At 57.5% G+C, this 23,823-nt stretch overlaps 1 protein-coding gene across 2 annotated transcripts in view; it reads right to left on the reverse strand.

Annotated features, from left to right (window-relative positions):
- The window catches only part of ABCA2 (ATP binding cassette subfamily A member 2), a 33,901-nt gene that overhangs the window by 5,009 nt on the left and 5,069 nt on the right, over positions 1 to 23,823 (reverse strand). Inside the window, exons 2-40 of one of the 2 annotated variants that reach the window (XM_059486352.1) lie at positions 21,352 to 21,445; positions 18,953 to 19,064; positions 18,365 to 18,531; positions 18,035 to 18,162; positions 17,762 to 17,866; positions 17,116 to 17,301; positions 16,816 to 17,034; positions 15,870 to 16,204; positions 15,471 to 15,630; positions 15,135 to 15,263; positions 14,687 to 14,854; positions 13,856 to 13,952; positions 13,333 to 13,506; positions 13,150 to 13,252; positions 12,486 to 12,600; positions 11,946 to 12,136; positions 11,564 to 11,714; positions 11,061 to 11,265; positions 10,439 to 10,603; positions 9,951 to 10,134; positions 9,470 to 9,682; positions 8,958 to 9,154; positions 8,695 to 8,877; positions 8,095 to 8,273; positions 7,886 to 8,006; positions 6,862 to 7,149; positions 5,613 to 5,831; positions 5,358 to 5,460; positions 4,706 to 5,031; positions 4,037 to 4,250; positions 3,753 to 3,858; positions 3,346 to 3,457; positions 2,864 to 2,924; positions 2,441 to 2,615; positions 2,240 to 2,355; positions 1,641 to 1,788; positions 1,314 to 1,437; positions 353 to 485; positions 74 to 191 (exon numbers count right to left, since the gene is read on the reverse strand). In XM_059486352.1, coding sequence (XP_059342335.1) covers positions 74 to 191; positions 353 to 485; positions 1,314 to 1,437; positions 1,641 to 1,788; positions 2,240 to 2,355; positions 2,441 to 2,615; positions 2,864 to 2,924; positions 3,346 to 3,457; positions 3,753 to 3,858; positions 4,037 to 4,250; positions 4,706 to 5,031; positions 5,358 to 5,460; positions 5,613 to 5,831; positions 6,862 to 7,149; positions 7,886 to 8,006; positions 8,095 to 8,273; positions 8,695 to 8,877; positions 8,958 to 9,154; positions 9,470 to 9,682; positions 9,951 to 10,134; positions 10,439 to 10,603; positions 11,061 to 11,265; positions 11,564 to 11,714; positions 11,946 to 12,136; positions 12,486 to 12,600; positions 13,150 to 13,252; positions 13,333 to 13,506; positions 13,856 to 13,952; positions 14,687 to 14,854; positions 15,135 to 15,263; positions 15,471 to 15,630; positions 15,870 to 16,204; positions 16,816 to 17,034; positions 17,116 to 17,301; positions 17,762 to 17,866; positions 18,035 to 18,162; positions 18,365 to 18,531; positions 18,953 to 19,064; positions 21,352 to 21,445 — 6,324 coding nt within the window. Of the gene's footprint in view, positions 1 to 73; positions 192 to 352; positions 486 to 1,313; positions 1,438 to 1,640; positions 1,789 to 2,239; positions 2,356 to 2,440; positions 2,616 to 2,863; positions 2,925 to 3,345; positions 3,458 to 3,752; positions 3,859 to 4,036; positions 4,251 to 4,705; positions 5,032 to 5,357; positions 5,461 to 5,612; positions 5,832 to 6,861; positions 7,150 to 7,885; positions 8,007 to 8,094; positions 8,274 to 8,694; positions 8,878 to 8,957; positions 9,155 to 9,469; positions 9,683 to 9,950; positions 10,135 to 10,438; positions 10,604 to 11,060; positions 11,266 to 11,563; positions 11,715 to 11,945; positions 12,137 to 12,485; positions 12,601 to 13,149; positions 13,253 to 13,332; positions 13,507 to 13,855; positions 13,953 to 14,686; positions 14,855 to 15,134; positions 15,264 to 15,470; positions 15,631 to 15,869; positions 16,205 to 16,815; positions 17,035 to 17,115; positions 17,302 to 17,761; positions 17,867 to 18,034; positions 18,163 to 18,364; positions 18,532 to 18,952; positions 19,303 to 21,351; positions 21,446 to 23,823 lie in introns of those variants that run through there. The other variant, XM_059486351.1, reaches the window with a different exon arrangement.

Genomic DNA, 23,823 nt, shown 5'->3' on the forward strand with positions numbered 1-23,823 from the left:
ACCCATTGCGCCACCCACGTCCCTGGGCTGGGCTGGTCCCTGGAATCTCCTTGCAGCCTGATGCAGCCCCCACCTTCGTGAGGTTCTCAATCTTTAGCATGTCATTGTCGGCGTCACCACGCAGGACCCGGTGCCTCTCATTGGCCACATCAATGTCATCCTCAATGGGTTTGGTGGAGACGGGCAGGCGCCTGTGGGAGGGAGCAGAGGCAGGGGGGAATGTGGGACCAGGAGCTGCACCCCTGACAGGACCAGGCAGCTCCCACTCAACACTGCCAGAAAGGCAGCCTGAAGCTCAAGGGTCCCAACAGCAAATCTTTACCCCAACATCCCTGCCCTGTGCCACACTCACTGGGGCTTCCGGAAGAAATTGTACTGGCACATGATGGTGATGAAGAAGCCAACAAAGCCTTCAATTGTCATGGCAACAAGGCCCCGTGTCACGATGTCCCATTCAAAGGGTGATTTCATTTTATCAAACTGCCCTGCATAGGAGGAAGAGCATAGAGCAGCTGGGGACACCTTCCCATGGAGACAGCTTGGTTGTCCCTCCTGAGTTGACCTATGACAATGACACCGCTCCCATGCTCACCCACCACAGCTGCCTGGGCTGATCATAACACAATGCCCTCTCAGAGCATGGGTGCTGTGGAAATCATCTGGCAAGTTTTCAACCTCACTGGGATGAATCAACCCAGCTGAGAGTGGAATCAGAGGGATTTGTCAAACCCTGACCCAAAACTGTCCCTCACAATGTCAGCAGCACCCGGATTATGTACAGAAGCTGCTCAAAAAACAGAGAGCAGGGGAGCTTCTGAGGCCAGGATGAAGCTGTAAGTGGCAAAAGGCTTATGCTGGTTGGGCAGTGCAGACCCAAAGAAACCCTGTCTATAAGGAGAATCCCTGCAGCCTCCATCCCTCCTGTCACAGCACAGACCCACCATGGCCCACCACAGCTACACTATGCTGCCAATGAGATCCACCACAGCCTTGCCATGGCCCACCACAGGCAGTGTGCAGCAGCAGCAGAACCACACACCTCTGTCAGGGCTCACACCGTCTTCTCCCCATGGGGCTGCTATTTGGGATGGCCCAAGGAACCACTTTCAGAAATGCTGGCACCATGCCACAGCTGAGCCTCAGCTGTGTCTTCTTCTGTGCCCCATCTAATCCACCCCCTTGGCTTTTTGCTCCAGGTTGCTCTGGGCCTTGGGACACCCCCATGGGGCAGGCAGAGGGGATGTGCCGGCATCAGGGTCCCCTCCAGCTCCACATGCCCTGGCACAAGGGAAGGAGAGAATAAGAGGCCATACCAATCTTTGCATAGTACTCATTGATGTATTCATTGTAGGCCATCTCCATCAGGCCATGGCCCAGGTTGTAGTTAGGGAACACAAGGAAGCAGCTCTTCAGGTAGCTGTTCACCAACTTCAGGTCCTGTGGGGACAGCAGAGAGAACACAACCATCCACCAACCCCAAGTGAGTGGTAGGAGCAGGATCCCCAAGATCCAGCCCAGTCAGGTCTCATGGCTGATCCTGCTGGAAACAGAAACCTCCTGAGGTCCCTCCTGGCCTGAGCTGCCTCACAGACAGAATGGCAGCATCTCCCTTCCTGGTGGCAGAGCTGTGAATGCCGTACCTTGTCGTGCTCAAAGAGCTGCAGCAGAAACGTGGCGACAGTGGCTGTGATGCCAATGAAGAGATTGATGACGATGAGGAAGACGTAAGCAGAGCTGGGCACCTCAAACCAGAAGGAGGCTGGGTACATGATAGGGGTGATGGACCAGCTGGGGAGGTGAGAAGAAGCAGCACACGTCAGTATGGCAGCAGAAGGGCCCCCAGCCTTGGCACTGCCCATCTCCATCCTGCTGTTCCCAGGCTCTCCCATGCCAGCCCTCACAGCCACTGCACTCCAACCAGCTATGGGGGCTGCAGAATACCACAGAATGGTTTGGATTGGAAAGGACCTTTCAAGGACATCTAATCCAGTCCCTGGCCACGGGCAGGGACACCTTCCACTAGTGCTCCAAGCTGTCCAACCTGGCCTTGAACATTTCCATGAATGGGGCAGCCATAGCTTCTCTGGGCAATCTGTGCCAAGGCCTCACTGATCCCATCATGAAAAATTTCTTCTTAATATCTGGTCTAAATGGCTATCTTTTAGTTTAAAACCACCACCCCATAAGACTCTGGAGGCATCCCTGGTGCCTCCTGACTACCGCCCTCTGAGCAACATACCCATAGAGCAGGAAGAGGGACAGGACAGCAGGGAAGTTGGTGGGAGAGGTATATGCTGGGAGGTCAAACACGAACAGGATGATGATGCAGCACGTGGCTGGCACCAGGTAGTTTAGCTGGAGAAGACAGAAACATCTGTGACTGCCCACTCCCTGACACAGCCCCGGAGGCCAGGCCAGTGGGGCCACGTGTCCCACTTACCATGTCCCACATGTAGTTGGCCAACCAGTAGATGACAGGGTCACAGCCACTCACAAACTGCAGGTGTTTGGCCTTGGTGGCCTTTTCAGCCACCAGGAATACCACAAAGCTGGCTGGGACGAAGGACATGGCCACAATGATGAAGATGGCAATCACCACGTCTGTGCCTTGCAGGCTGGATGGGGAGCAAGGAGAATATGTGGCCCTCAGTTGCCTGGGAAGGGCCACCCACCCTGGTGTGGGACAGTCACTGTGCACAGATCAGGGCATGGAACATGGATTCCTACATCACAGCCACCCTGTCTCTCCCCACCATGCAGCCTGTGAAGCAGAAGCCTCCATCTTCCCATGCAACCACCAGTAAAAAGCCCCCTACCTCCCATGGGACAGCCACCCTCCCTCAGACCCTCTCCTTGGACCTACAGGTAATCCAGGGACAGGCTGGCACTCGTTTTGTTCATGGGGTGATTTGTGACTGTGATGCCTGCAACGACCAAGAAGAAACATGGAAGCATGAAAACTGGCTTGGGACACAGAGCCCTGTCCCACATCTGCCTGGTCCTGGCTCTGAGCAGGATGGGCTTCCACCCTGAAGCTCAAGAGGAGCTGGGCTCTCTGAAGCAACTCAGCACCTCAGTGCCAAGCCCTTCCCTCACTGGAGAGCACCCCTAGACATGTCACAAGTCCAGGCACTTCCAGGCAGCACTTTGGGACAGTCCAGCCCAGGCCTGGCAAAGAGCTCGTCCCAGCTCTCATATCTCAGAGCTGAGGTGTGTGAACCCCTGTTCCAGCTGGACACTAGCCTGCTTGGCCCAAGGTGGACACTGCACTTTGGAGCCTGGTTGGACTATACCCTAATGCTGTTCCTGACATGCTCCTGCTCTCAAGCACCCGCAGATCCTCACCATAGGCAGCAGGGTTGCCCTTGCTCTTGGGCAGGTTGGCTCTCAGGATGGCATTGTTGAGGGCATTGAGGTAAGTGGGCATGCTGTGGTAGCCCTTGTTGTTGTAGAAGACCTGGAGGAGGAGAGAGGAACAGTGGGACGTGGCAAGAGAGCTGGGCCCAAACATGTACTGGGAGAGAAAGATACAATGGGATGGACAACCACGCACAGGGCAGGCATCCTGTGCTCAAGGCTGTAGGGAGAACAGGCCATTGCTGACTGTGCTGGGCCAGAGCTGCTGACCATTCCCCTGTGGCTGGAGCCTCCCGAAGCACTTGGGGAGATGCAGAAGAGCAGTCCCAGGGGTTCCTGCTGCCCCCTTTCCTCCCCACCTATCTGCCCTGCCCTGAGGTGCAGTGCTGTCCCACCTGGGCCGTTCTCCGCACGGCAATCTTGCGCACTGTGGCCGGAGCCCTGGCTCCGAAGGAGGCCGGGATGGATTTCTGGACGTTTCCAAATGTGAGTGCCCCATACCTGTGGGACAAGGCACTGCTGAGGAAGCTGCAACTGGCTGCCCCCCACCTCCAGGGGTGGAACCATGTTTGAGCATGTTGCTGAATCCAGCCAGCACCCTGGGGCAGGTGTCCCCAGACCCCTGGTTCTCATTCCTGCTCTGTGGTGCAGGACAGACCCTCCCGGCCTCCCCTCTTGCCTGTGCAGTCGGAAGCGGTCTGAGGTGTAGAGGAGATACTCAGAGACGTTGCGCCCTGTGATGTCTGTCAGGATGTCTCCTGTCACCACCTTCATCTGTGGGGGATGGCCCCCCACGCCACTAGGGCAGGAGAAGCCAGTCCCCTGCATGGAGCAGGTGCACTTGATGGGCTCATGGATGATGTGGGGCAGGGCAGGGGCTGAGGTCACGGTCCCTGAGGAGCAGAATGGGGGGCTCACAGCCAGGCTCCTGCCTGCCCCAGCTGCTGGGGACAGCATGAGGGTGGGGTGGTTGGGCAGGCAGGGTCCTGGTGACCAAGAGATGAATGTACAAAAAGCTTTGGGGGGACAGAGATTCAGAGATGGGCCATGAGACAAGGGTGGAGAAAGAAAGGGCTGGGGACCACATCCAGCAAAGCTGATGCAAGGCTGGCCACGGGGCTTTGTGACAGCGTCACCATCCAAGGGGCTCTACTGGCATGGCTGGGGCTCAATGGGGACAGCATTCCAGGGTCAAAGCCACATTTTCTGCCCAACAGAGCTCTGCTGCGTGGCCAGGCCAGACTAACAGGTACTCCCAGAGGTCCCTGGAGCCACTTCTGTGAGGAGAGGCATTGTCTCCCTGCTGGAGACAAATCCCAGACACAAGAGCACCCAGCATAGGTAATACCTTTAAGAGTGGAGAAAGTTGTGGAGTTCCAGGCATGGAGCAGGTCCTCATCCACTGACATGGGGTAGTCAGAGGGAGCCGGGGATGGAGGTGGTGGCACAAAGTTGGAAAGTGGAAGGCCCTGGGTGAAGGAGTCGATGCACATGGCATCAAAGTACTTGGCTGCCAGCATTTTGGACTCATTGCTATTGAGGTTGAGGGTCTGCATGGGTTGGTCCAACGTGTTGTTAAAGGGTGTCTTGAGCACGCAGGTGGCCCCCACACCAGAAGGAAGATGGAAAGTGTTCACCAGCTGCTGAGGGCTGGCATCAGGAGACAGCCTAATGCTGCAGAAGCAAGGAGTAGGAAACAGATCTCAGCACCACGGCTACCTTCTTCTGGGACCTCCCTCAGGCCTTGGCACTGATCATGGGTACACCCAGCCTATGCCTGGCATGACTGAGCTGCTAATCACAGTGTCAGGGCTCACACATCTCCTAGAGACACTCTGTCCAGGACAGAGATTGTTTTCTATCAGGGGACACGGCACCAGCCAGACTCTGCTCCAGGCCTGAGCCAGCCCTGGCACTAGGCCTTCTGTGGGCTGCCCTCCCCACTTGCCCCCCTTACAGTCCCATGGAGGGGCCTTGGTCACCAGCAGTGCAGCTCTCACCGGTACTCACGCCGCTCCTCATTGGCGTAAGGAATGAAGTTACCCTTGGGCTGAGTGTAGTTGTGGTATTGGGATGGCGAGAGGATGAGGGGTGGCAGGTCACCTGTGGGGACAAGGACAGGAACCTGCTCGTACCCACAGCAGCACTGCACACAGGGAGACTGTCCTGGCCTTGTCCTCCTGCAGCCAGTGGCCACACTGGAAGAGGCAGAACAGGTCGCCCAGCATGCAGGTAGGTAGGTGGCTTGCATGCACCTATTTCGGGCACAGAGAGCGCCACAGTCATGGCCACGCAGACGAAAAAGGCGGGCAGCAGGATCTGCGAGAAGAGGGCCTTGGTGTTGCGCTTGGCGCAGTGGAAGCGTTTGACGATCAGCCCATGGAACTGGCGCAGCTTCAGCCACGAGCCTTCCAGCTTGAAGCTTCCCCGACCTGCCAGGTCACGATCCTCTGCTTCCACCTCTGCTTCTTGCTCTGGGATGGAGGGGGACATCAGCCCTCTGGCACAGTTACTCCCACACCTGCCTGGGCTCCCAGGAAGCTGAGCCAGATATCCAGCCCAGCTCAACCACCCCAAGGGTAAGAGCAGCACCCAACCCCAAGTCTGCCACCAAGCCACAGCAGCAGTGCAGTCAGGAGCATGGTATCTGGCTGGCAGGTTCCTCTTGGCCCCAAAAGGAAAATTTAGACAATAGTTTTAAAAAAAAAACAACCTAATTTGGTGCTTTTTTCTAGGACTCCTCCATTTTCCCATCAGCTCTGCCAGCTGGTGGGGGGTCAGCACACACAGGAACAAGGGACAAGACAGTCCCAGTGAGACAGTGGGAGCTCTGTCACAGCACTATCTCACCTCTGCCTCCCACACCCCTGGTGGAAGGAAGAGGTGGCACATCCCTAAATTAGTCACATGAGTTGTGAGATAACCCAGAACAGGATCTCTGACTACAGCAATAACTTCAAGGCACCTGATTGCACCCTCTCTATACAGCAATCCCACCATCCATGCGGGGAGAGCCTTGCAGCTGGGGCAGGGTATGACTGGTGAAGCCATCACCTGGAAGGTGATTCTGTGCCCAAGGACCAAGAGGAGAAACCCAACTGGTGACAGGTGGGAAGAGGCCATGTTAGTGGGGCAAGTCTGCAAGGTGGCACTGGAGACCCACAGGAGGCAGAGGCAGAGCCAACACTGTCTGCGCTCACTGGCTTCACGCCTTGGCATAAGACCGTCATGGCACACCCTACCAGCATGGGGTGCAAACTCATGGAAAGAGCCTGTTCCCAGCCCTCCCACCCAGGCTGTGGCTCTCTGGTTGCTGTGTTGCTGGATGCCCCATCAGCCCCCTCCCCATGGGCTCTCATCCCAGCAGTCACAGCCACCCATCTCAGTCACAACCAGATACCCTGAGGGACCGGGTCAGCTTTGCCCACCCGGGGCGAACCCTCTACATCCCAGCTAAGTGCCACCCCCGGCCCCTGCCACTGGCCAGGCACCAGCAGCACCAACCTTGCAGACTGATGTTATCGGGGTCCTGCCGGTTATCGAACAGGGGCACGTAATCCCCAAAGAATTCAGAATAAGCCCCACCTTCATCGCCACGCACGGAGCCCACCGAGGACGCTGAGCGCAGGGATGCTTGCGACTGCGCCAGCTTGGAGCAGGTCACCAGGTTGCTGAGCTCCACCTCGGGTTTCTCTGGCATGGCTGCTTCAGCCAGGGACTCCCCATTGGCTTCAGACTTTGGGCCCAGCTCAGAGGCAGGTGGTTGCAGGGCATCCTTGGAGTCCTTCATGTCTGGAAGAAAAAATGTGGGTTGCCACCAGCCAGGCTACTCTACGCTGCAGCACAGCACAGACTGGGGATGGATTGTACCACAGAATCACGGATTGGTTTGGGTTGGAAGGGACCCCATCTCATTCCAGCCCCTTGCCAAGTGCAGGGAGACCTTCTACTAGACCAAGTTGCTCCAAGCCCCATCCAACCTGGCCTTGAACACTTCCAGGGATGGTGCACCCATAGCTCCTCTGCATGACCTGTGCCAGGGCCTCACCACCCTCACAGGGGAGAATTTCCTTCTAACATCTAATCTAAACTTCTCTTTTCGTTTAAAACCATCCCCCCCTTGTTTTAACACTATCTGTCCATTTAAAATCCCTCTCTCCGATTTTTTCAAGCCTCCTTTAGGCACTAGAAGGTGCCATAAGCTCTCCCTGGAGCCTTCTCCTCTCCTGGTCAACACCTGCAGCTCTTCCAGCCTGGCTCCATGGCAGAGGTGTGCCAGCCCTCAGAGCATCTCCAGTCTCCATGTTGTCCTCTGGAGACCTGTGCTGAGGACACCACAGCTAGCCACTAGTCCAGGTGAGAGTAAAGCCAGAGTGGAGCAGAGGCTGGCTGCCTTTGGCCAAGATAGGCTCTGCTGGAAATCTCTCCTCCACATGGGATAGGAGATTCCTGCAGCCACCAAGCCCAGCAAGATCACAGAGCCCCTCACTAGCCCCGCAGTACCTTGTGCCCCCCCAAACACCCGTACCCACGTCACTGTTCTCCAGAGACTGATCCTCCTCAGACACCTTCAGGAAGACTTCCTCCAGCGTGGTGTCCATCAACCCAAAACTGGTGAGGTCTAGCTCTTCCAGGCTCTGCTCCAAGTGCTGTGGGAGCAAAGTGCTGTGTGAGGAGGGCAGATGTCCACAGTGCCACAGCCCCGTGCCTGCCGACTCTGCCAGCCCCTGCAGGTACCTGGAAGAGCCTCTCAAAGCAGCCCTTCTTGACAGCCTCACTGGGCAGGATGTAGGAGAGCTCTGTGTTGGTGTCTGAGATGAGGAGGCAGGAAGCCACATACTTCTTGATGAACTGGGAGACACGAGGCTCAGAGCAGGGGCTGACAGAGGAGTGGCTCAGGGGGCTGTGGCCTGCCTCTGAAGCAGAGAGACAGTACCCATCAGTCAGCTCACACCTGGCCTCCCTCCAAGACCCCCCACATCTCCCCTACTCCCCAGTGCCATAGGACCTTCCCTGTCACCCTGACTGGCCTGGGGACGGTCTTCTGCAATGTGGCCCACACTGGACATCTCAACGCACAGGGCAACCCACAGGCTCAAGAGAACCAGCACCTGGAGAAAAATGCCACTGCTGTGTAAGGTCTGGCCAAGGACTCAGTTGGGAAAAACTAAGGCTGAGCAATGGGGCCTCCTACACCCCTGCCCCATCCCTTCTGCCCTCCATGTGGCCTAAGGAGACTCAGGATGGGAGCACTTGGGTGTTGACCTCTCCTTTCCTAGGTTGAAGAAGGCGGGTGCCATCTACTCCTTTAACAAAGGGTCCCACTGCTCCCCAGACCTGTGCCATTCCTGGTGTCCGACTGCTTCTTCACCACTGTCAACTTGTAGCCATCACCATAGGTGCTCTTGAGGAACAATGGAGAACCACAGCACTTGAGCTTGCCATGGGAGATGATGGCAATGCGGTCCCCCAGCAGGTCAGCCTCATCCATGTGGTGTGTGGAGAGCAATATGGTCCTCCCTGACGGCAGCACAAAGCCTCAGCACAGGGGCCATGGCTGCCACAGAGGAGCATGCTAGGCTCTGCCCAGCTCTGCTCACCTGGCTTGTACTTGAGGATGAGGTCCCAGATGGCCCTTCGGGCATATGGGTCCACACCAGCTGTGGGCTCATCCAAGATAACAGCTCTTGACCCACCCACAAAGGCAATGGCCACTGACAGCTTCCTCTTCATGCCACCTGAGAGAGTCTGCACCTGGCAGTGCCGTTTATTGGAAAGTTCCAGGTCCTCAATCATCCTGGGGAGAGGGCAGAAGCACCAGGAATGCTGTGGGGGCTGTGCTGGTGCCCAGTGCCTGTGGGGGGTATGTAATGGCTCTTCCCCACATGGTATCTGCAGCCTTCAGCTGCTGGGACTGCCCAGCTGCAGTCAGGCTATGGGAATCTTCTGCTCACTTCCACAGCCTGACAGCCCAAGGGTGGGAAAACAGCTGGTGGAGCTGCTCCATGGGAAACCACTGCCACCAGATTGCCCCCCATAGCACAGCCAGCAGGAAGGAGACTCACTCATGCCAAAGGCATGGAGGAAGACAAAGGAGCTGGAGAGTGCCTACTTGTCCATCTCCTTGCGGATCTCCTCCTCTGCCATGCTCTTGAGCTGCGAGTAGAACCAGAGATGCTCCTCCACCGTCAGCCTGTCAAAGAGCACGTTATGCTGGGGACACATGCCCAAGTTCTTCCGGATCTTGTCCATCTCCGTACGGATATCATGGCCATAGATGGTAGCAGAGCCCGATGTTGGAGGGAACAAGCCAGTGAGGATGGACCTGGATGGATGGAGAAAGGCAACAGTGTGAGGGAGCTCATACTGGCCCCAGTCTGGCCCCAGTCCCAACACCTCTGGGAGCACCTGCTGGGCCCCAGGCAGAGCAGTATCAGCACAGTGCCACAAGTCTAGTCCTGTCCCATGTTTGTGCCAGCCCCACACCCACACTGCTGCCCTCTGGGCATGGTACCAGCAGCCACAGGCCCCTGCCTCAGACCCTGCAGCTGGCCAGAGGAACATGGACTCTCTCTGCCTGGACAGGCACTCACATGGTGGTGGTCTTGCCTGCACCATTGTGCCCCAGGAAGGACACAACCTGGTTCTCGTAGAGGTTGAGGCTCAGCTTGTTTAGCGCCAGCTTCTTGTCTGTCTTGTAGACTTTGGTGAGCTTGTCAATGCAGACGACCAAGGGGAGGTGGGTTGGCTCCTCCTCGATGCCCCTTGTCTCCTCTGCTGTGACAGTAGGATGGTGAGGAGCCAGGGGAGGGCAGGGAAACCAGGCCTTGAGTGGAGTTCCCCAGGAATGAATCAACCCTCCTCCATCCCATGGTGGCTATGCTGGCCTGTGGTCCCTTCCCCTCTGCTTCTTGCCAATTTTCCCCCTCCCACACCACAGTGGCAGCTCCCAGAGAGGCCACAGTGTTTGGTCCAGTATCCTGCCCTGACAAGAGCACAGGGGTCCATGGCCAAGGCAAGACCCTGCGGCAGAGTCAGGGTCCCCCTTGTGCCACCCACTGCCACCCGCAGCTGCCCTCACCCAGCCTCCGGCTCTCCATGGCACAGGCCTGATCCTCCTCCATGATGCTGAGGCGGGTGTTGCGTGACCATGGCCAGGTCCACTCCCAGGTCTCCACGCGCCCATTGCCCAGCCAGTAAGACTTCTGGAAAGGGAAGTACCAGGGCCGTGGCAGGCCGAACATGCCTGCAACCACAGCCCCAGGGAGTCAGGGCCAACCCTACACCCAAGCCCATGCAGAAGCTGCTGAGGACTGGGTCAGAGCTTGGCATGGGCAAGGGCTTTGGGAGTTTTCCCAGGTCAGGTCACCACTGCAGGGTGGGGGCTGTGAACACTCCAGCTGACTGGGCTCAGGGTAGCTCTGTGGGCTGTGCCAGGAAACAAATTCCCTTGGGATTCAGGTTGGGTTGGCTCATGCTTCAGCTTTACAACAAAAAAATCAAGGAGCAACTGAGATGCTTCCACAAGGGCCGGGATAAGGGAGATTGGTATCTCAGCTGCGGACATCTGGCTTTGCTACAGCCAGCCCCTGAATTGAGACACCTGGCTGACACCAGCAGATAAGAACATGTGGGAGGTGTTCCCCAGCAAAGAGGCTCCTGTAAGGTCTGGGGGGCCCTCATGCCTCTCTGCCCACACGTACCCGGGTGCACAGCCTCGATGTACCACGTGAGCACCCCATACACCATGGCATCCACGACCAGCATCATCATGGACAGCAGGAGGTTGAAGTCATCTCCTTCCACAGGTGACTGGCTGAAGGTGTGCCATTGGATACCCACGCCAGCCACCTCATACAGTGCAAAGTACTTGGAGCCCAACCCAAAGGCGGTGGTGGACATGAGAGACTGTGAAGAGGTAGAGGGAAGGGAATGGGAGGTCAGCAGGAACCGCAAGCCAACTCCAGAAGAACAGGTTTGGGTGAATTCCTACCTAGTGCTGCCCCACCCAACCCCATGGAAATGCTCCTGGACCTGAGAGGCACCAAACCTTCTGGAGATACCTCCAAAGCCTCACAAGGAGTTGGTTCATACAGGCAATGGCTTGCCCAGGGCTTGGTGACAGTTTGGTGGCTTTGTACTGGACATGAGGTACCTGAGGCAAACCTGGGACCAAGTGTGTCCCCAGCTGCTGCAGCCAACTCACCGCAATGCACTTCTCAAAGGCTGTGATCTTGTCATGGGCTACCTCCTCCCGGATGGCCACATACATGTAGGGCACGTAGCTGAGGAAGTAGATGATGCCACCACAGGCAGAGGCCAGCTTGGCCTTGGAGTAGAGCACCGACACCAGAAAGCTGCGGGAAGGACAGCATCTCCTTGGATCCCACCCCACCAGGACTTTCCCCACACCATCTAGTTTTGGTGGTGTTGAGGCAATAAACTGGCTCCCCGAATCAGTGGCTTGGAGGGACTTGTGCCCTTCCACTGGCCCTTGCCCACACAGCTTCCAGCACCCTCACTCCATGGCACAAGAATGTGGCACTGCCCATGCCCCTTTACTGCCCAGCACAGACCAGGCAGCTCACCAGAACATGATGGTGGCCACAGCATAGATGGCAAGGAAGAGCCATATGATGAGGACGTCGCTATGCATCAGGACCTTGCCGTACTTGAGAATGGCAGTGAGTGCTGTGACCGAGATGGAGAGCTGGACAAAGCCAGTGATGAACCAAGCCACCCAGTGCACCGCATTGTTCAGGCCCATCATCTTCATCACCTGTGAGGCCAAAACTACTCAGCAGGACTGTCCCCAACCCTGTGAACCCCTGCTTCTATTCTCGCTGGGCTGGGAAGGCAAGGGGTAGCACCAAGGGAGCTGCAGGGAGTGGGCAGGACACAGCACCCTCTATTGGGGTACCAAGGAGCTCAGTTCTCTCCAGGGCTAGCCAGGGATCATCTCATGCTGGGGACACTCAGAAGGACCAGCTCTGCCCAGGGATTTTGGATCTGCACTTGCCCTAGTTCATGTAACCCAGAAATACAAGGAAGGTGACCAGGGACACAGCACAGAATGTAGGGCGCAGATATGCCCACTCCTCCCCAAGAATCCCTTCCACCATCCCTACCTCTTTCAGGCGATGCTCCTTCTCTGTCACGATGTGCTGGATCATCATGGCCACTGAGTAGACCCAGGAGATCACCATGCAGAGAGGCATCATGTGCTCGATGACAAAGAGAAAGCTGATGGGGTAGAAGAAGAGAGGGGAGAACTGGATGATGGCACTGCCACAGAGACCTGCAGAGACCCTGGGGCAAGGGGCCTTGGAGGGGCTCTCCCACTGCTTCGGGACAACTAGTCTCTAACCCTGCTCCTCCTTAGTGCCCTAAGAAAGAACTTCTCCAGTGAGTCCACAGGACAATCCAGTGTCATGGCTGGCAGCCTTTGCAGGCAAGTAGTAGCCACAGGCTCCACCCAGGGCCGTAGCTACCCTGGTGTGGATGGGGCTCTCTCCAACCTCCTGCCCAGGAGTGTTGGTGGCTCTGGGACTTCTACAGGTGCTGCCTCCAGACCACTGTAATCCATAATCGCCAACATATCCATGTGTCATTTCTTTACTTTCCCGTGCCTTCCTGAGCCTGGTAGTCCAAGGAATTGGACTTAACTGGTTGCCCATCACTCCCAGGGTCATCAATCTCATTCTGGCCCCCAAACTTGTTCTCTTTTCCCAGCTAAAGTATCTTGGCCTGCAAAGTGGAAGGAGGAAGGTCCTGCAGGTGAGTGTTACTCACTCATCCCGGGTATAACATGGGTACGGGAACATCTGTACATAGTTGCCAGGCTCCACCACATCGTGGCCAACAAATGTGTTGATAAGGGCACGCTCCATCATGTCTGTGGAAGAGAAGGAGAGGCCAGGCTGAGCACAGAAAGGCCAGGGCCATGGGCAGCTGTGGCAGAGCACTGACACTTACCCTGGATCCAGACAAAGCCATAGAGGAAGTAGAAGCGGCCGCCAGTGTTGGGGCCAGGCCGCCAGTATGCCCGCCGGATCTCGTTGGTCTTCTCTGTGAAGCTGGAATTCTGCCGGATCTTGTACATGACATGGGGAGGCAACGAGCCATCCCTGTTGGTCTGGAAAATGACACCTGTGGGCAGCAGAAGAAGCAGGGAGTCCACAGGGGCCAGCCACATCAGCCAGCCCACGGCAACAGGCAGGGATGGGGAGGGTACCGCGAGCGTTGCCATGGATGAGACAGGTGGCATGGCTGGGATGTGGACATCCATGGGATACAAAGGCACACAGACAGCAGGCCGTGTCAGTAGGAGAGCCAGGACAGCAGCCTGGGGCAGAGGATGGGCACTATATTGGCACCACCTCATCCACCCAACATGTGCACCAAGGGACCCACATCCTGAAGCCAGTGGCTTCAGGGCACAGCTGGAGAAGGGCAAAGCTTCAGGGACCCTGAGAACAGCTGGTTCCCAGGGACATACTGGCAAAGACCGTGACATTGTCCTGATAGGCCTGGTTCAGCGTGTAGTTGACAATGCTCTCCTCATCTGGGAAGCCTTTGAAGATGTCCACGCTGACCTAGTCAGAGGAGAATCATAGAATCACTAAGACTGGAAAAGCCCTCCAAGATCATTGAGTCCATTAACCCAAACACTATCAAGCCCAGCACTAAACCACGCCCCCAAGTGTCAAATTCATACATTTTCTGAACACAGGGGTAGTACCACTGCTCTGGTCAGACTGTCCCAGTGCTAACCACTCTTTCAGTGAAGAAATTTTCTGTAAAATCCAACCTAAACCTGCCCTGCTACAAATGTTAGGCTGTTTCCTGTTGTCCTGTCACATGGGAGAAAAGACCAGCCCCCACCTGGCTGCAACACCCTTCTAGGTAATTGGAGAGACTTAGAAGATCCCTCCTGAGCTTCCCGTTCTCCAGGCTGAGCTCCCTGAGCTCTCAGTCCCGCCTCATCAGACTTGTGCTCCAAAACGTTCCCTGGTTCCACTGCCCTTCTCTGGACATGCTCCAGCAGGCTAGTGAGATCCCAAGGCCCTGGATGTGTCTAGCATACAGAGCCTGCAGACAGTACAGCATGCACCACCCAAAGCCAACCCCAGTCCCTGAAATCAACAGTGTGTGAGCACCTCCACCCTAGACATCTACCTAAAAAGCTCTGGACACTGCAGGAACCACCACCTTCCCTAGAGCTCCTGTCCCATGCTCTTAAAAAGGTCTCAGCGGATCTGACCCTCTTCAGCCCAACAGAGGCTGGCTGTTGGTGGTTCAACCTTCCCACAGATGTGCTCCACCTCACCTTGGCCATGAAGCGGACCCAGCCGCAGGCAGCATTGTCAATGGTATCCAGCTGCTGGAGCAAGATGCTGGCATTGGGCAGGGAGAAGTTGCCATTGAGAAAGTTGTGAAGAACATCACTGTCAGAGACATTCAGAATCTCTGGGTGCTTGTGGAGGTCAGCAGTCAACTGAGACAGAGAGGAAGACATGGGAGGGAGAAGTTGGGGTATGCCTTGCCTCTCAGGTCACTGTCCACCCCCACAGACACAGGCAGGACCCAAAGCTCCTCCTGGGGATGAGGAACAGCGTGCACACTGTGCAGGAATCCAGATTAGTCTCCACAAGAGAAGGTGGATACTAGGGAGTACCCCATGAAGAAGTTACACGGTCTCTGGGGAGTGGACAACCCCTTCTCCACTGCCAGGGCAGTAAATCCCAGGCAGGCTCATCCTCACCCCAGTATCCTACCTGCTGGAGCCAGTGGATGCGCCTCTGCAGCCTGCCCTCCTCCAGGTAGGCTCGGATCTCAGGGGAGATGTTCAGCCATGCCTTGGCGTAGTGGGTGACATTGCCCACAAAGGCGAAGGTCTCGTTGGCCTGGGGGCCAGGCAGAAAGTTGTACAGTGGGCAGAGGCAGGGGCTTCCCACTCTCTGGGATGACTAGCAGTCATGGAGATACCTGCCCACCTCCCACAGCCTGTGGGAGCTCCCTGTGTCTGCCAGTCAACCTCTTCCCTGCCACACAGCCCATCTGCAGAGCAGGATGGTGGGAGAAGGACAGGGTCCCAACCTATGCATCCTCACCTTCAGGATGACCTTGTCAACTTCGGTGCCCACAGGTGCATACAGGATTTTGGGGTTGCTGGTCATCAGATGCACAAGGAGGCCCAAGTTTCGCTGCTCCTTGCTGGTGAAGCCCAGCGAGCTCATGTTGCCCTGCTTCAATGCCTCAGGCTCGATGGTCCTGCAAAGGGAGCTCAGGCTTTCTACGCTGCTTCAGGCTCAGCACCCCTTGCTGCAGGCAGCACCCACCCCTGCCCGTGACAGGCCTTCAAACTGACTCCAGTCCCTGCGTGGTGCTGCCCAACACAGAGAGCATCCTTGGCTGCAGGACAAGGCTGCAGTACAGCACTCATCTTGCCTGCTCAGCAAGGGGTGACAGCACAGCAAGGAGAACCTGGAGCCATCCCCCAGTGCTCCTACCGGTTGTTGCCGCAAAGGATGGGCTGCAGCCCTGCCCAGAGCTGCACAAATGCTGAGAACTGCCCCTGGGGGTTGTCAATGCCAGATGGGCTCTCCCCGGCGCCCTCTTCCTCCTCTGCCGTGGCATTGCCAACCGTGGCATTGGCGGTGGCCCAGCTGGTGCTGTTGGCCATGGGTGGCACGGCCTTGCTGGCACAGGCTCCTCTGGGCAGCAGCTTAGCCAGTGCTGAGAGGATGTTCATGTCTTGGAGAACCTTCTCCATCTCCACCAAGTCCTCGAGGAGGGCACGGAGCCGATGCTGAGTGGCTGTGCTGTTCACTTCCTCCAGCTTCAGCTGTGAGTATGCGTGGACAAGGAGTTACTCATTGCTAGGACAACAGGGTCTTCTGCCTTTAGGAAAGGACCAATGAGGACCTCAAGGAGTAGCAACTCCACTTTCTTGGTTAAAGGGCTGGAGCTGTGCCAAGGTTAGGGCCCTGGACTCATTGCTGTGCATCTGTGCCTATGGTGGCAAATGCCGGCAGGGACTTGCATGAGGACACGAGATACAACTCAAGACAGGAAGGGTGGTCCTCTGTTCCTACAAAGGACACATTGAGCTTGGGTGGGACAAGGAGTGGGACCTCAAAGTCAGGCTTGAGCTGTGCCAGCAAGGGCTTTGCTGGTCCTGGGGAGAGAAGCTGGCTTCCTAAGGACACCTAGGAAGATGCTGGGGACACCCAGTCCCATCCAATAGGCAGTGTCCAAGCAAGTGCTAGAGGGGAAATCACCTAGGATCTTACTATGGAGCCAGGTGGGAGGGGGGTACTCATGTCAGAGAAGGGGGTGACCAAGGGAAGCCGGGCCATTGAACTGTTCCCAATCCCAATACAACACCAGCCGAGTTTGAAAATCCTTCCAAGTTTCATCCCTGCCACCAGCCTACCCCACCTGCCCAGCACTCACCCTGCTAACTATCTTGGGGGTGTCCAGCTGCTTCTGGAGCTCGGAGGCCAGCTGGGCAAAGCGCTCCTGGCGGATGGTTCGGCTGCCATTGCAGGCCAGTGCCCGGTATGCTGCCAGCAGTGGTTGCTGCCTGGGAGACACGCGCAGGAGGCGGTGCAGGCCCCCTGGGTACTGCTCACATGTCAGCTGCTCCAGCACTGGCCCGGTGAAGAGGACATTCTACAGGGCAGGAAGTTGTAGGGACAGGGCTGCAGTGCCTGCTCTGGCAGAGCAGCCCAGATTGTCCCATGAGGTGCTCACCTCCATCTCGGTGACCAAGGCCTGGGGGCTATCAGAGATAGCAGGTGCCACAGCAGGGCTGGTGAGGCCCAGAGCCTGGGAGAGCATGTGGAGCAGTGCTGGACGGTGTGGGGCTGCCACTGGGTCCCGCAGCACCCTGTGAACCAGCCCTTCCTGCAGGCTCCTCCAGCCACTGGGGAGACTCTTCTGCAAGATGAAGAATGGGGATGGCTGGTGGGATGGGGGCTCCCCTCAGGTCCCCCTCCTTGTGTGTCCCTGAGCATACATGAACAGCCTCACAGGTCTCCACAGGGCGGGGAAGAGAAAGGATGGGCAGATGCAGGGAGCAGAGTTTCCATGCATGCCAGACGCAAGGGGGGAACAATTTCTCCTGCCCCCTCCACAGCCACCACCCAGGCAGCGCCAACCCCCACTGCAATGGTAAACCCAGGCATAGGTACTGGTGTCTCTCATAAAACTGGGGGAGCTGGTGGCAGCACCAGGATGGACCCTGGCCATCCCTGCTGCTGCTCTGCCCCCTGAAAATATTCTGTCATGGCCCATCTATTGGGACAGACACCCCCAGATCACCTGGGGTGGGATATGGAGGGGACAAGAGGATGGGCTTTACTCTACCATGTCCCCTGCATGCAGCACTGCTCCTCACCTCCAGCTGTGTCATCTTCTTGCTGGGGCCAAACCCATCCCACAGGTCTTGCTCATGGGTCTCATCAGGTACCAAAGGAAAGGAATCAAAAAACTGCCGGTACACCTGCACCAAGATGAGAGCACAACTGCCAGGTGTGCCAAAAGTGGAGCACCAGTGCTGCACCTCCTTGCCCAGCAAGGCCCTGGCATGGGGTGGCAGGGTAGGACAAATCCAAGCTGGGTGCCATTCACAGGGTAGCACAGACCCCTGCAAAGCCCGGAGGTCACCCACCTCCTGCAGGTTAATGCTGGAGCCCAGGAGCAGCTCAGCTGTGCTGTTGGGGAGGGACAGGTTCTGCATCAGGAAGCGCCGCAGCTCACCCTGGTCTTTGGCTGCCCATGCCAGTGTGAAGTTGGACCCTACCAAGGAACAAGGTGGGAGGTCAGAGCAGCCCACCAGCATGAGGGACACGGCATGGCACCAGAGCTGGCCCTGCCCAATGCAGCGACATGGGACAGTGGCAGGGCACTGCCACACACCATCACTTTGCTGGGTGCTGGGCCAGCTGGTGCTATCTGTCCCTGCCAAAGAGTTAGTGAGGGCAGGCAGAGCACAACCCACCTGCTTGGCTGCTGAAGTGGGTCTCCATGGAGCTGGGCTCAGGGCTGCTGAGGGCCTCCAGGTGCCGGCGCAGCGACTCCAGCTCCTCCTCCAGTCCTGGATGCTGCGGGTCGAAGAGGCTGCTTTGCTCTACTGCCTCGCTGAGGTGTTCCAGAATCTGTGTCACCCTGTGAGAGCCCAGCACCGCCCTGGCTTCAGGGACAGAGGGATGGGGACACCTTCCCCAGAGCTCTGGGGGAAAGAGCCCCTCAGGTGCAGGGGACAGCAGTGCTGTCTGAAACAGGGCACCACTGCCTTGCCTGCGCACCGAATCCAGTGTGCCAGGGTTCAGAGGAGAGCCCCAGCACCTCATGGTGTCTCCAAGAGCCACCTCTGTCCTCCTCCCAGCACTGAACACCTGGGAGCCCACAGCAGAACAGACTGAGGTGTCCTCTGCACCAAGGACATAATGCTCTGCACCCAAGCAGTTTTGGGAGATGCTAGCTTCTGCCTCAGGCCCAGGGTGGCAATGTCAGCGTGGAACGGGGTGGGCTCTGTGTGGGAGCATGAGGGGTGGGAGAGGAAGTGCTTGGTGAGGGCAAGACTCACGTGGAGTTGGAGTACTGCAGGAAGCCAAACTCATCACGCTGGCCGTCAGGGCACAGGGACTGCATGACCGGCAGGATCCCGGCTGACGTGAGCGGGGCCGCCGTGTAGAAAGCTGGAGCCAGTAAGAGGGCAGAAGAGGCCAAGGAAAGCGCGGGCAGCAGGGAGGAGAGGCAAAGAGGCAGGGAGGGGGAAGGGGCCACCAGAGAAACAGACATTCCATTCAGAAAAGCACACGCTGGGGTCTGTGAGCCCACAGGAGGCTGGCGGCCACAGTCAGAAGTCAGCAACTTTCCCATCAGGGTTGTCCTGGCTGGTGACTCTGTGGGGCTGCAGGCAGCTCCAGCCCTCTTGCCCCCACCCACTCTTCCCTGGGTGATGGCTCCCTTGTGCCCCATGACAATGCCAATTGCTGCCACTTGCCCCCAAGATGGCCACCAACCTCCTCCAGGCCCCCGGTCACCCCTGTTAGTAGCCTCAGAGGCAGTGGTGGATCTCCAGAGGAAAAGAAGGACAAATACAACAGGGAAAATAGATTTGTCATCTGCAGTTCCCAGAGCCCCCAGCCTGCCCCTCAACCCAGCTGCCCCAATGTGCAGCAGCTGGAGGTAGGTGGAAATGGAGACACGGAGTGCAGAGATGAGAGAAACAAGAAACAGCAAAGGGCTGGCAAACCCCCCCCCCCACCCCCTCCAATGGCACTGAGCCATCATCCCTGCTGGGACCCTCCCATGTCCTTCCCCAGGGCAGGGCAAGCCCAGAATGCCACTGCCCGATGGGGACCACAGGTTGTCATCGGGCAGTGCCAGGCAGGGACCCTGCTTTCGCCACCCTGCCAAAGACCCTGCGGTTAGAGATAGGTCAATGCTGTTAACAAGGCCACAGTCTGTGGGCACTGGTGAAGATGGGCTTCTGGCAGAAACAAGGAACAGGTGCAGCACAGGATAGGCCAGCAGCCTCTTGGGGTGGTGGAACCCACACTGGTGGCCATGCCACGGTTTGGTGACGAAGTCAGTGCGTGGCATCTTGCTGGCCTTGAGGCTCTAGTGCCACATTCCAGCTTCTCCCAGCCGTGAGAGGCCAAGACAGAGACCTGGTGGCGGTGCCAGGGTGGGAGCCAGCCCCAACCCCTTGGTGATTGGGCAAGACTGGGTGACCACAGGCAACCACATGGGTGACAGAACCAAGCAGACTTTGCTCCAGGAAGCAGGCAGTAAGAAGGAGTAAGACAAGCTTCCACCTGGCTGGAGAGCCCTATGCAGCCCAGGAGGCTGGGGACATGGCCACCAGTGACCCCAGCACCTGGGAACCCAGCACCATCAACCAAGGGGGTACACCATCATGACTGGTCAAGTCCCTGGGGAGGAGCAGGCAGGGGCCATACTATGCTGCCTGAGCTCATCTTCACCAGCTGTGGAGGAAGGCAAGGGGTTTACAGAGGCATAGATTAGGCCAGAGTGAGTTGATCTAAACCAAGCTCTTCCTCCCCAGACTATGAGGCCAGCACTGGTAAGGGAATGGGAGGAGGCGCCCACCCATCCCACCAACTTACAGACTGGCGCATGCAGTTGAGGCATGAAGGGCAGGCAGGCAGGGGAAATGGTGGGAAAGAAAAAGAAAACATGAGCAAAAAAGAACGAAAAAACAAATGAAAAACCACACAACACAGAGTGTATGTCAGCACCAAGGCGGGAACCCCGGCAGCACCTGCCGCAGCTGGACAGCACCGGCAGCTGGGCTCTCCCTCGCCGGGACACACTGAAATACAGGCTCAAACCATCGTCACATGGGGTCACCACCAGCGCCCAGCATCTCCCCTGGCCCTGCTGTGTCATCTGTACCAGATCACCCACCAAGGTGGGCATCAATGGGCCCTTGGGAGCTGACAGCTTCACTCCACTGCCTCCTCCCAGCTGCACAGCCTGCAGCCACCACAACCCAGGCCAAAGCTCCAGCCGGAATTCTCCCAGAGCCCTCAGCTCCAGTCCCATCAGTTTATCATCCTGCCAGGCCTCTGAGCACACCAGGGCCAGGCATAGGGCTTTCTCTAGGTCACTTTCCCCCCCACTGGGGAGCCCTTTCCAGAGCCACTCCAGCTGACCCTCGACAACTTCGGGGGACTGTGGCTGTTCCAGCACCATCCAGTTTGCCCTTCCCCATGCAAAACATCCATGCTGATAACAACTACAGGCTGGTTGGTGCTGCAACCCCCAGGGGAGCCTCCCCAGGCTGGGACAGACTCTGCTACTTCCACCAGTCCTTGGCTGTAGCCCCTGCCCAGTGCAATGTCCCTCAAAAGGCCTCTCCAGGTCCCCCCTGCCCCCAGGCTGGAGCACCTCCCCAGGGCCTCAGGGTGCTCCCAAGTGTGGGACTGCCCCAAGCATCGCCTTGTTGGGACTCACCTTCCTTCACAGGGATGGTGGGCTTCTTCTGCCGCAGCCCCAGGAGGATGAAGAAGAGCACCAGGGGGATGAAGATCTCGAAGGCCAGTACCCACTGGGGATGACACAGAGCAGAGGGAACAGGATGCTTAGGGACTGAACACAGCCACCTGGGAGAAGCACAGGCAGTACTGGGGTCCCCAGGCATTGGTGCAGTGCAGCACCGTGTCCACATATTGCAAATGGCTGGTGGCTCTGTCACAGCTCAGCCAGCAGCAAACAGGTTCCTGGGCATCCCACAACCTCCTGCCTGCACCACCCTGTCCAGAGCACTGCAGGGCAGGGTACACAGAGGGGATGGATACCTCCTCCAGCAGTGCAAACAGGCTTGAGCTCAGCCATAAAGGTCCACCATAGCTGGACCTGTCCAGGGAGAAGACCTCTAGTTCTGAAGGCTAGTGCCCTCACAGCCTGGAGCAGCATGATGCCCACTTGGCACCTGTGCCACTGCTGGACCTCACAAGGAGCAATAGCTGAGTCCAACAGCAGAGTTCAGTTCAGCCAGGCCCTGGCACTAGCTCCAGGCGCAACTGGGCCATCCTGGTACCCGTTCCATGCCCTCCCAAAAGGTTCTGACTGCAAGGAATTTCCACTGGCAGCATATGGCAAATAACAGCAAATCCCCAGGAATTCCTGGCCACAGTGGCTCAGAAGTCCCAGCTAGGCTCTGTGCCCAGAGGCCCTGGGGATAGGCATCAGCATCTCCAGCTATGGGCAGGAGCAAGCAGCTGGCACACTGCCAGCACAGCTGCTGCCACTTTGCACTGGAGGGCCCAGAAATGGCACAGCCCCGCTGCCCAGCAGCAGGGAACCACTGCAGGCTTGGAAACTGAGGCACAGGGTGAGGTGAGCCAACTTCGGCTCAATCCAGAGCCAAATCAGACCCAAGGCAGCTGCTGAGACCCTGAAACTGCTGCCACCCATGGGCATGGCAGGGCCCAGCTCCACTGCTGGGAAGGTGCTTTCTACACCACCCACACCGGCCTCCTCCCAGTGACCAGTGCCAATGGGCAAGCCCGTGGAAAGGCAAGAACAGACTTTAATATGAAGGATGCAGCTGCCAACAGGTGACAGGGTCAGGCCCTGTGTCTCCAACATTACCTCCATGCTGCCTCACTTAGGGGATGCCAACACTCTGTCAAAAAAGTGAGAGCAGCTCCAAATGGCAGCAAGCAGAGGGAGCCCTGCACCCAGATCCCTGCCAGCAAATGGCCACAGTGCTACTTCTGTGGGATGAGCACAACTGTACCCATGGGTGCTGCCCATGCTGCACTCGCCATGCCAGAGTTCCTGGTTTTGGAACTCTGGAAAGAAGAGGAAGAAGAGCTGGAGGAGATGGAAAATGCCCCCAGGAGCAGTGCCTGAGAACCGTCATCTTTCTGATAACACCAGTCCCAGGGACAGTCCCTGGTGTCACTGGTCCTGCACAAAGCAGGATAGCAGGGGACACCCTGACACACACTGCTGTCCCGTGGCCCCTGCCCCACCCCCTGCCTGTTTACCAGGCACACAACAAGGCCTCTGTGCCCAGGCACTGGGGGAACCATCCCCACACACCCATGCTGGCCTGTACCAGGCTCGTGTGGGAACTGTCCTTGGTGGCAGCAGCTTATTGGAATCTACTTGTTGTTATTTATTTTTTGTACAAAGGTCATTGACTCTTGCTCATCTCCATCCCCAGAGATGTCCCTTGTCCCCACCCTCTATCCCACATATCCCAGTGTCACAGCAGGCTGTCCCACACCTTTGGCACCCACAGTGGCATGGTGATGGGCAGACATGGTAGCTGATGGCTATCTACCAGGCTGCACCTCTAGGACCAACCCTGCTCCCCTGGTCCCCAGGAACACTGGCATGCAGTGGGGCCCAACAGAGCCTTAGACTTCCAGCGAGGCACCAGGCCAGGACACCTGCACAGCCTAGGGATGGTGGGGTCCCCACGTGCAGGTGCAAGACACTGAGGGACATTTTGGGATTGTGTGAGGAAGCAAGGAAGAAAGGCCAGGATGCAAGCAGATGAGAAGGAAATGCTCCCCAGTAGGTAGGAAAGAGCCAAGGAGAGGAGAGGGGCCAGTGCCTGCCCGCAGCTGGCCATGAGTGCACCAGCTAGTCTGCCCTGTTCTGTCACCCATCCCCTGCCCCCGCTGCTCTCTTGACAAGGGCACAGGTGCAGGACTGAGGGTGGGACACTGGTCCCAGGAGCCCTAGTACCAGATGACAATGGCTGTTGGGCCAGGGACAGCTCCTGGGTGGCATTCTCTTCTTCCACATCCCCTGCCACATGTTCATTTCAGCCTGGTTGTTTGTGAGCAAGATGAGGTCATAGGCGCTGTTCAGATTTGCCCAAGTGCTGGGTGTCCACCTCCCACCCTACAGACAGTGGGGTAACTTGCTCCACGTTCAGCCCTGTCCTTGGCCGGAGGCAGGGGTGGT

The sequence above is a fragment of the Ammospiza nelsoni genome, chromosome 20 (assembly GCF_027579445.1).
Source record: "Ammospiza nelsoni isolate bAmmNel1 chromosome 20, bAmmNel1.pri, whole genome shotgun sequence".
Classification (NCBI taxonomy): domain Eukaryota; kingdom Metazoa; phylum Chordata; class Aves; order Passeriformes; family Passerellidae; genus Ammospiza; species Ammospiza nelsoni.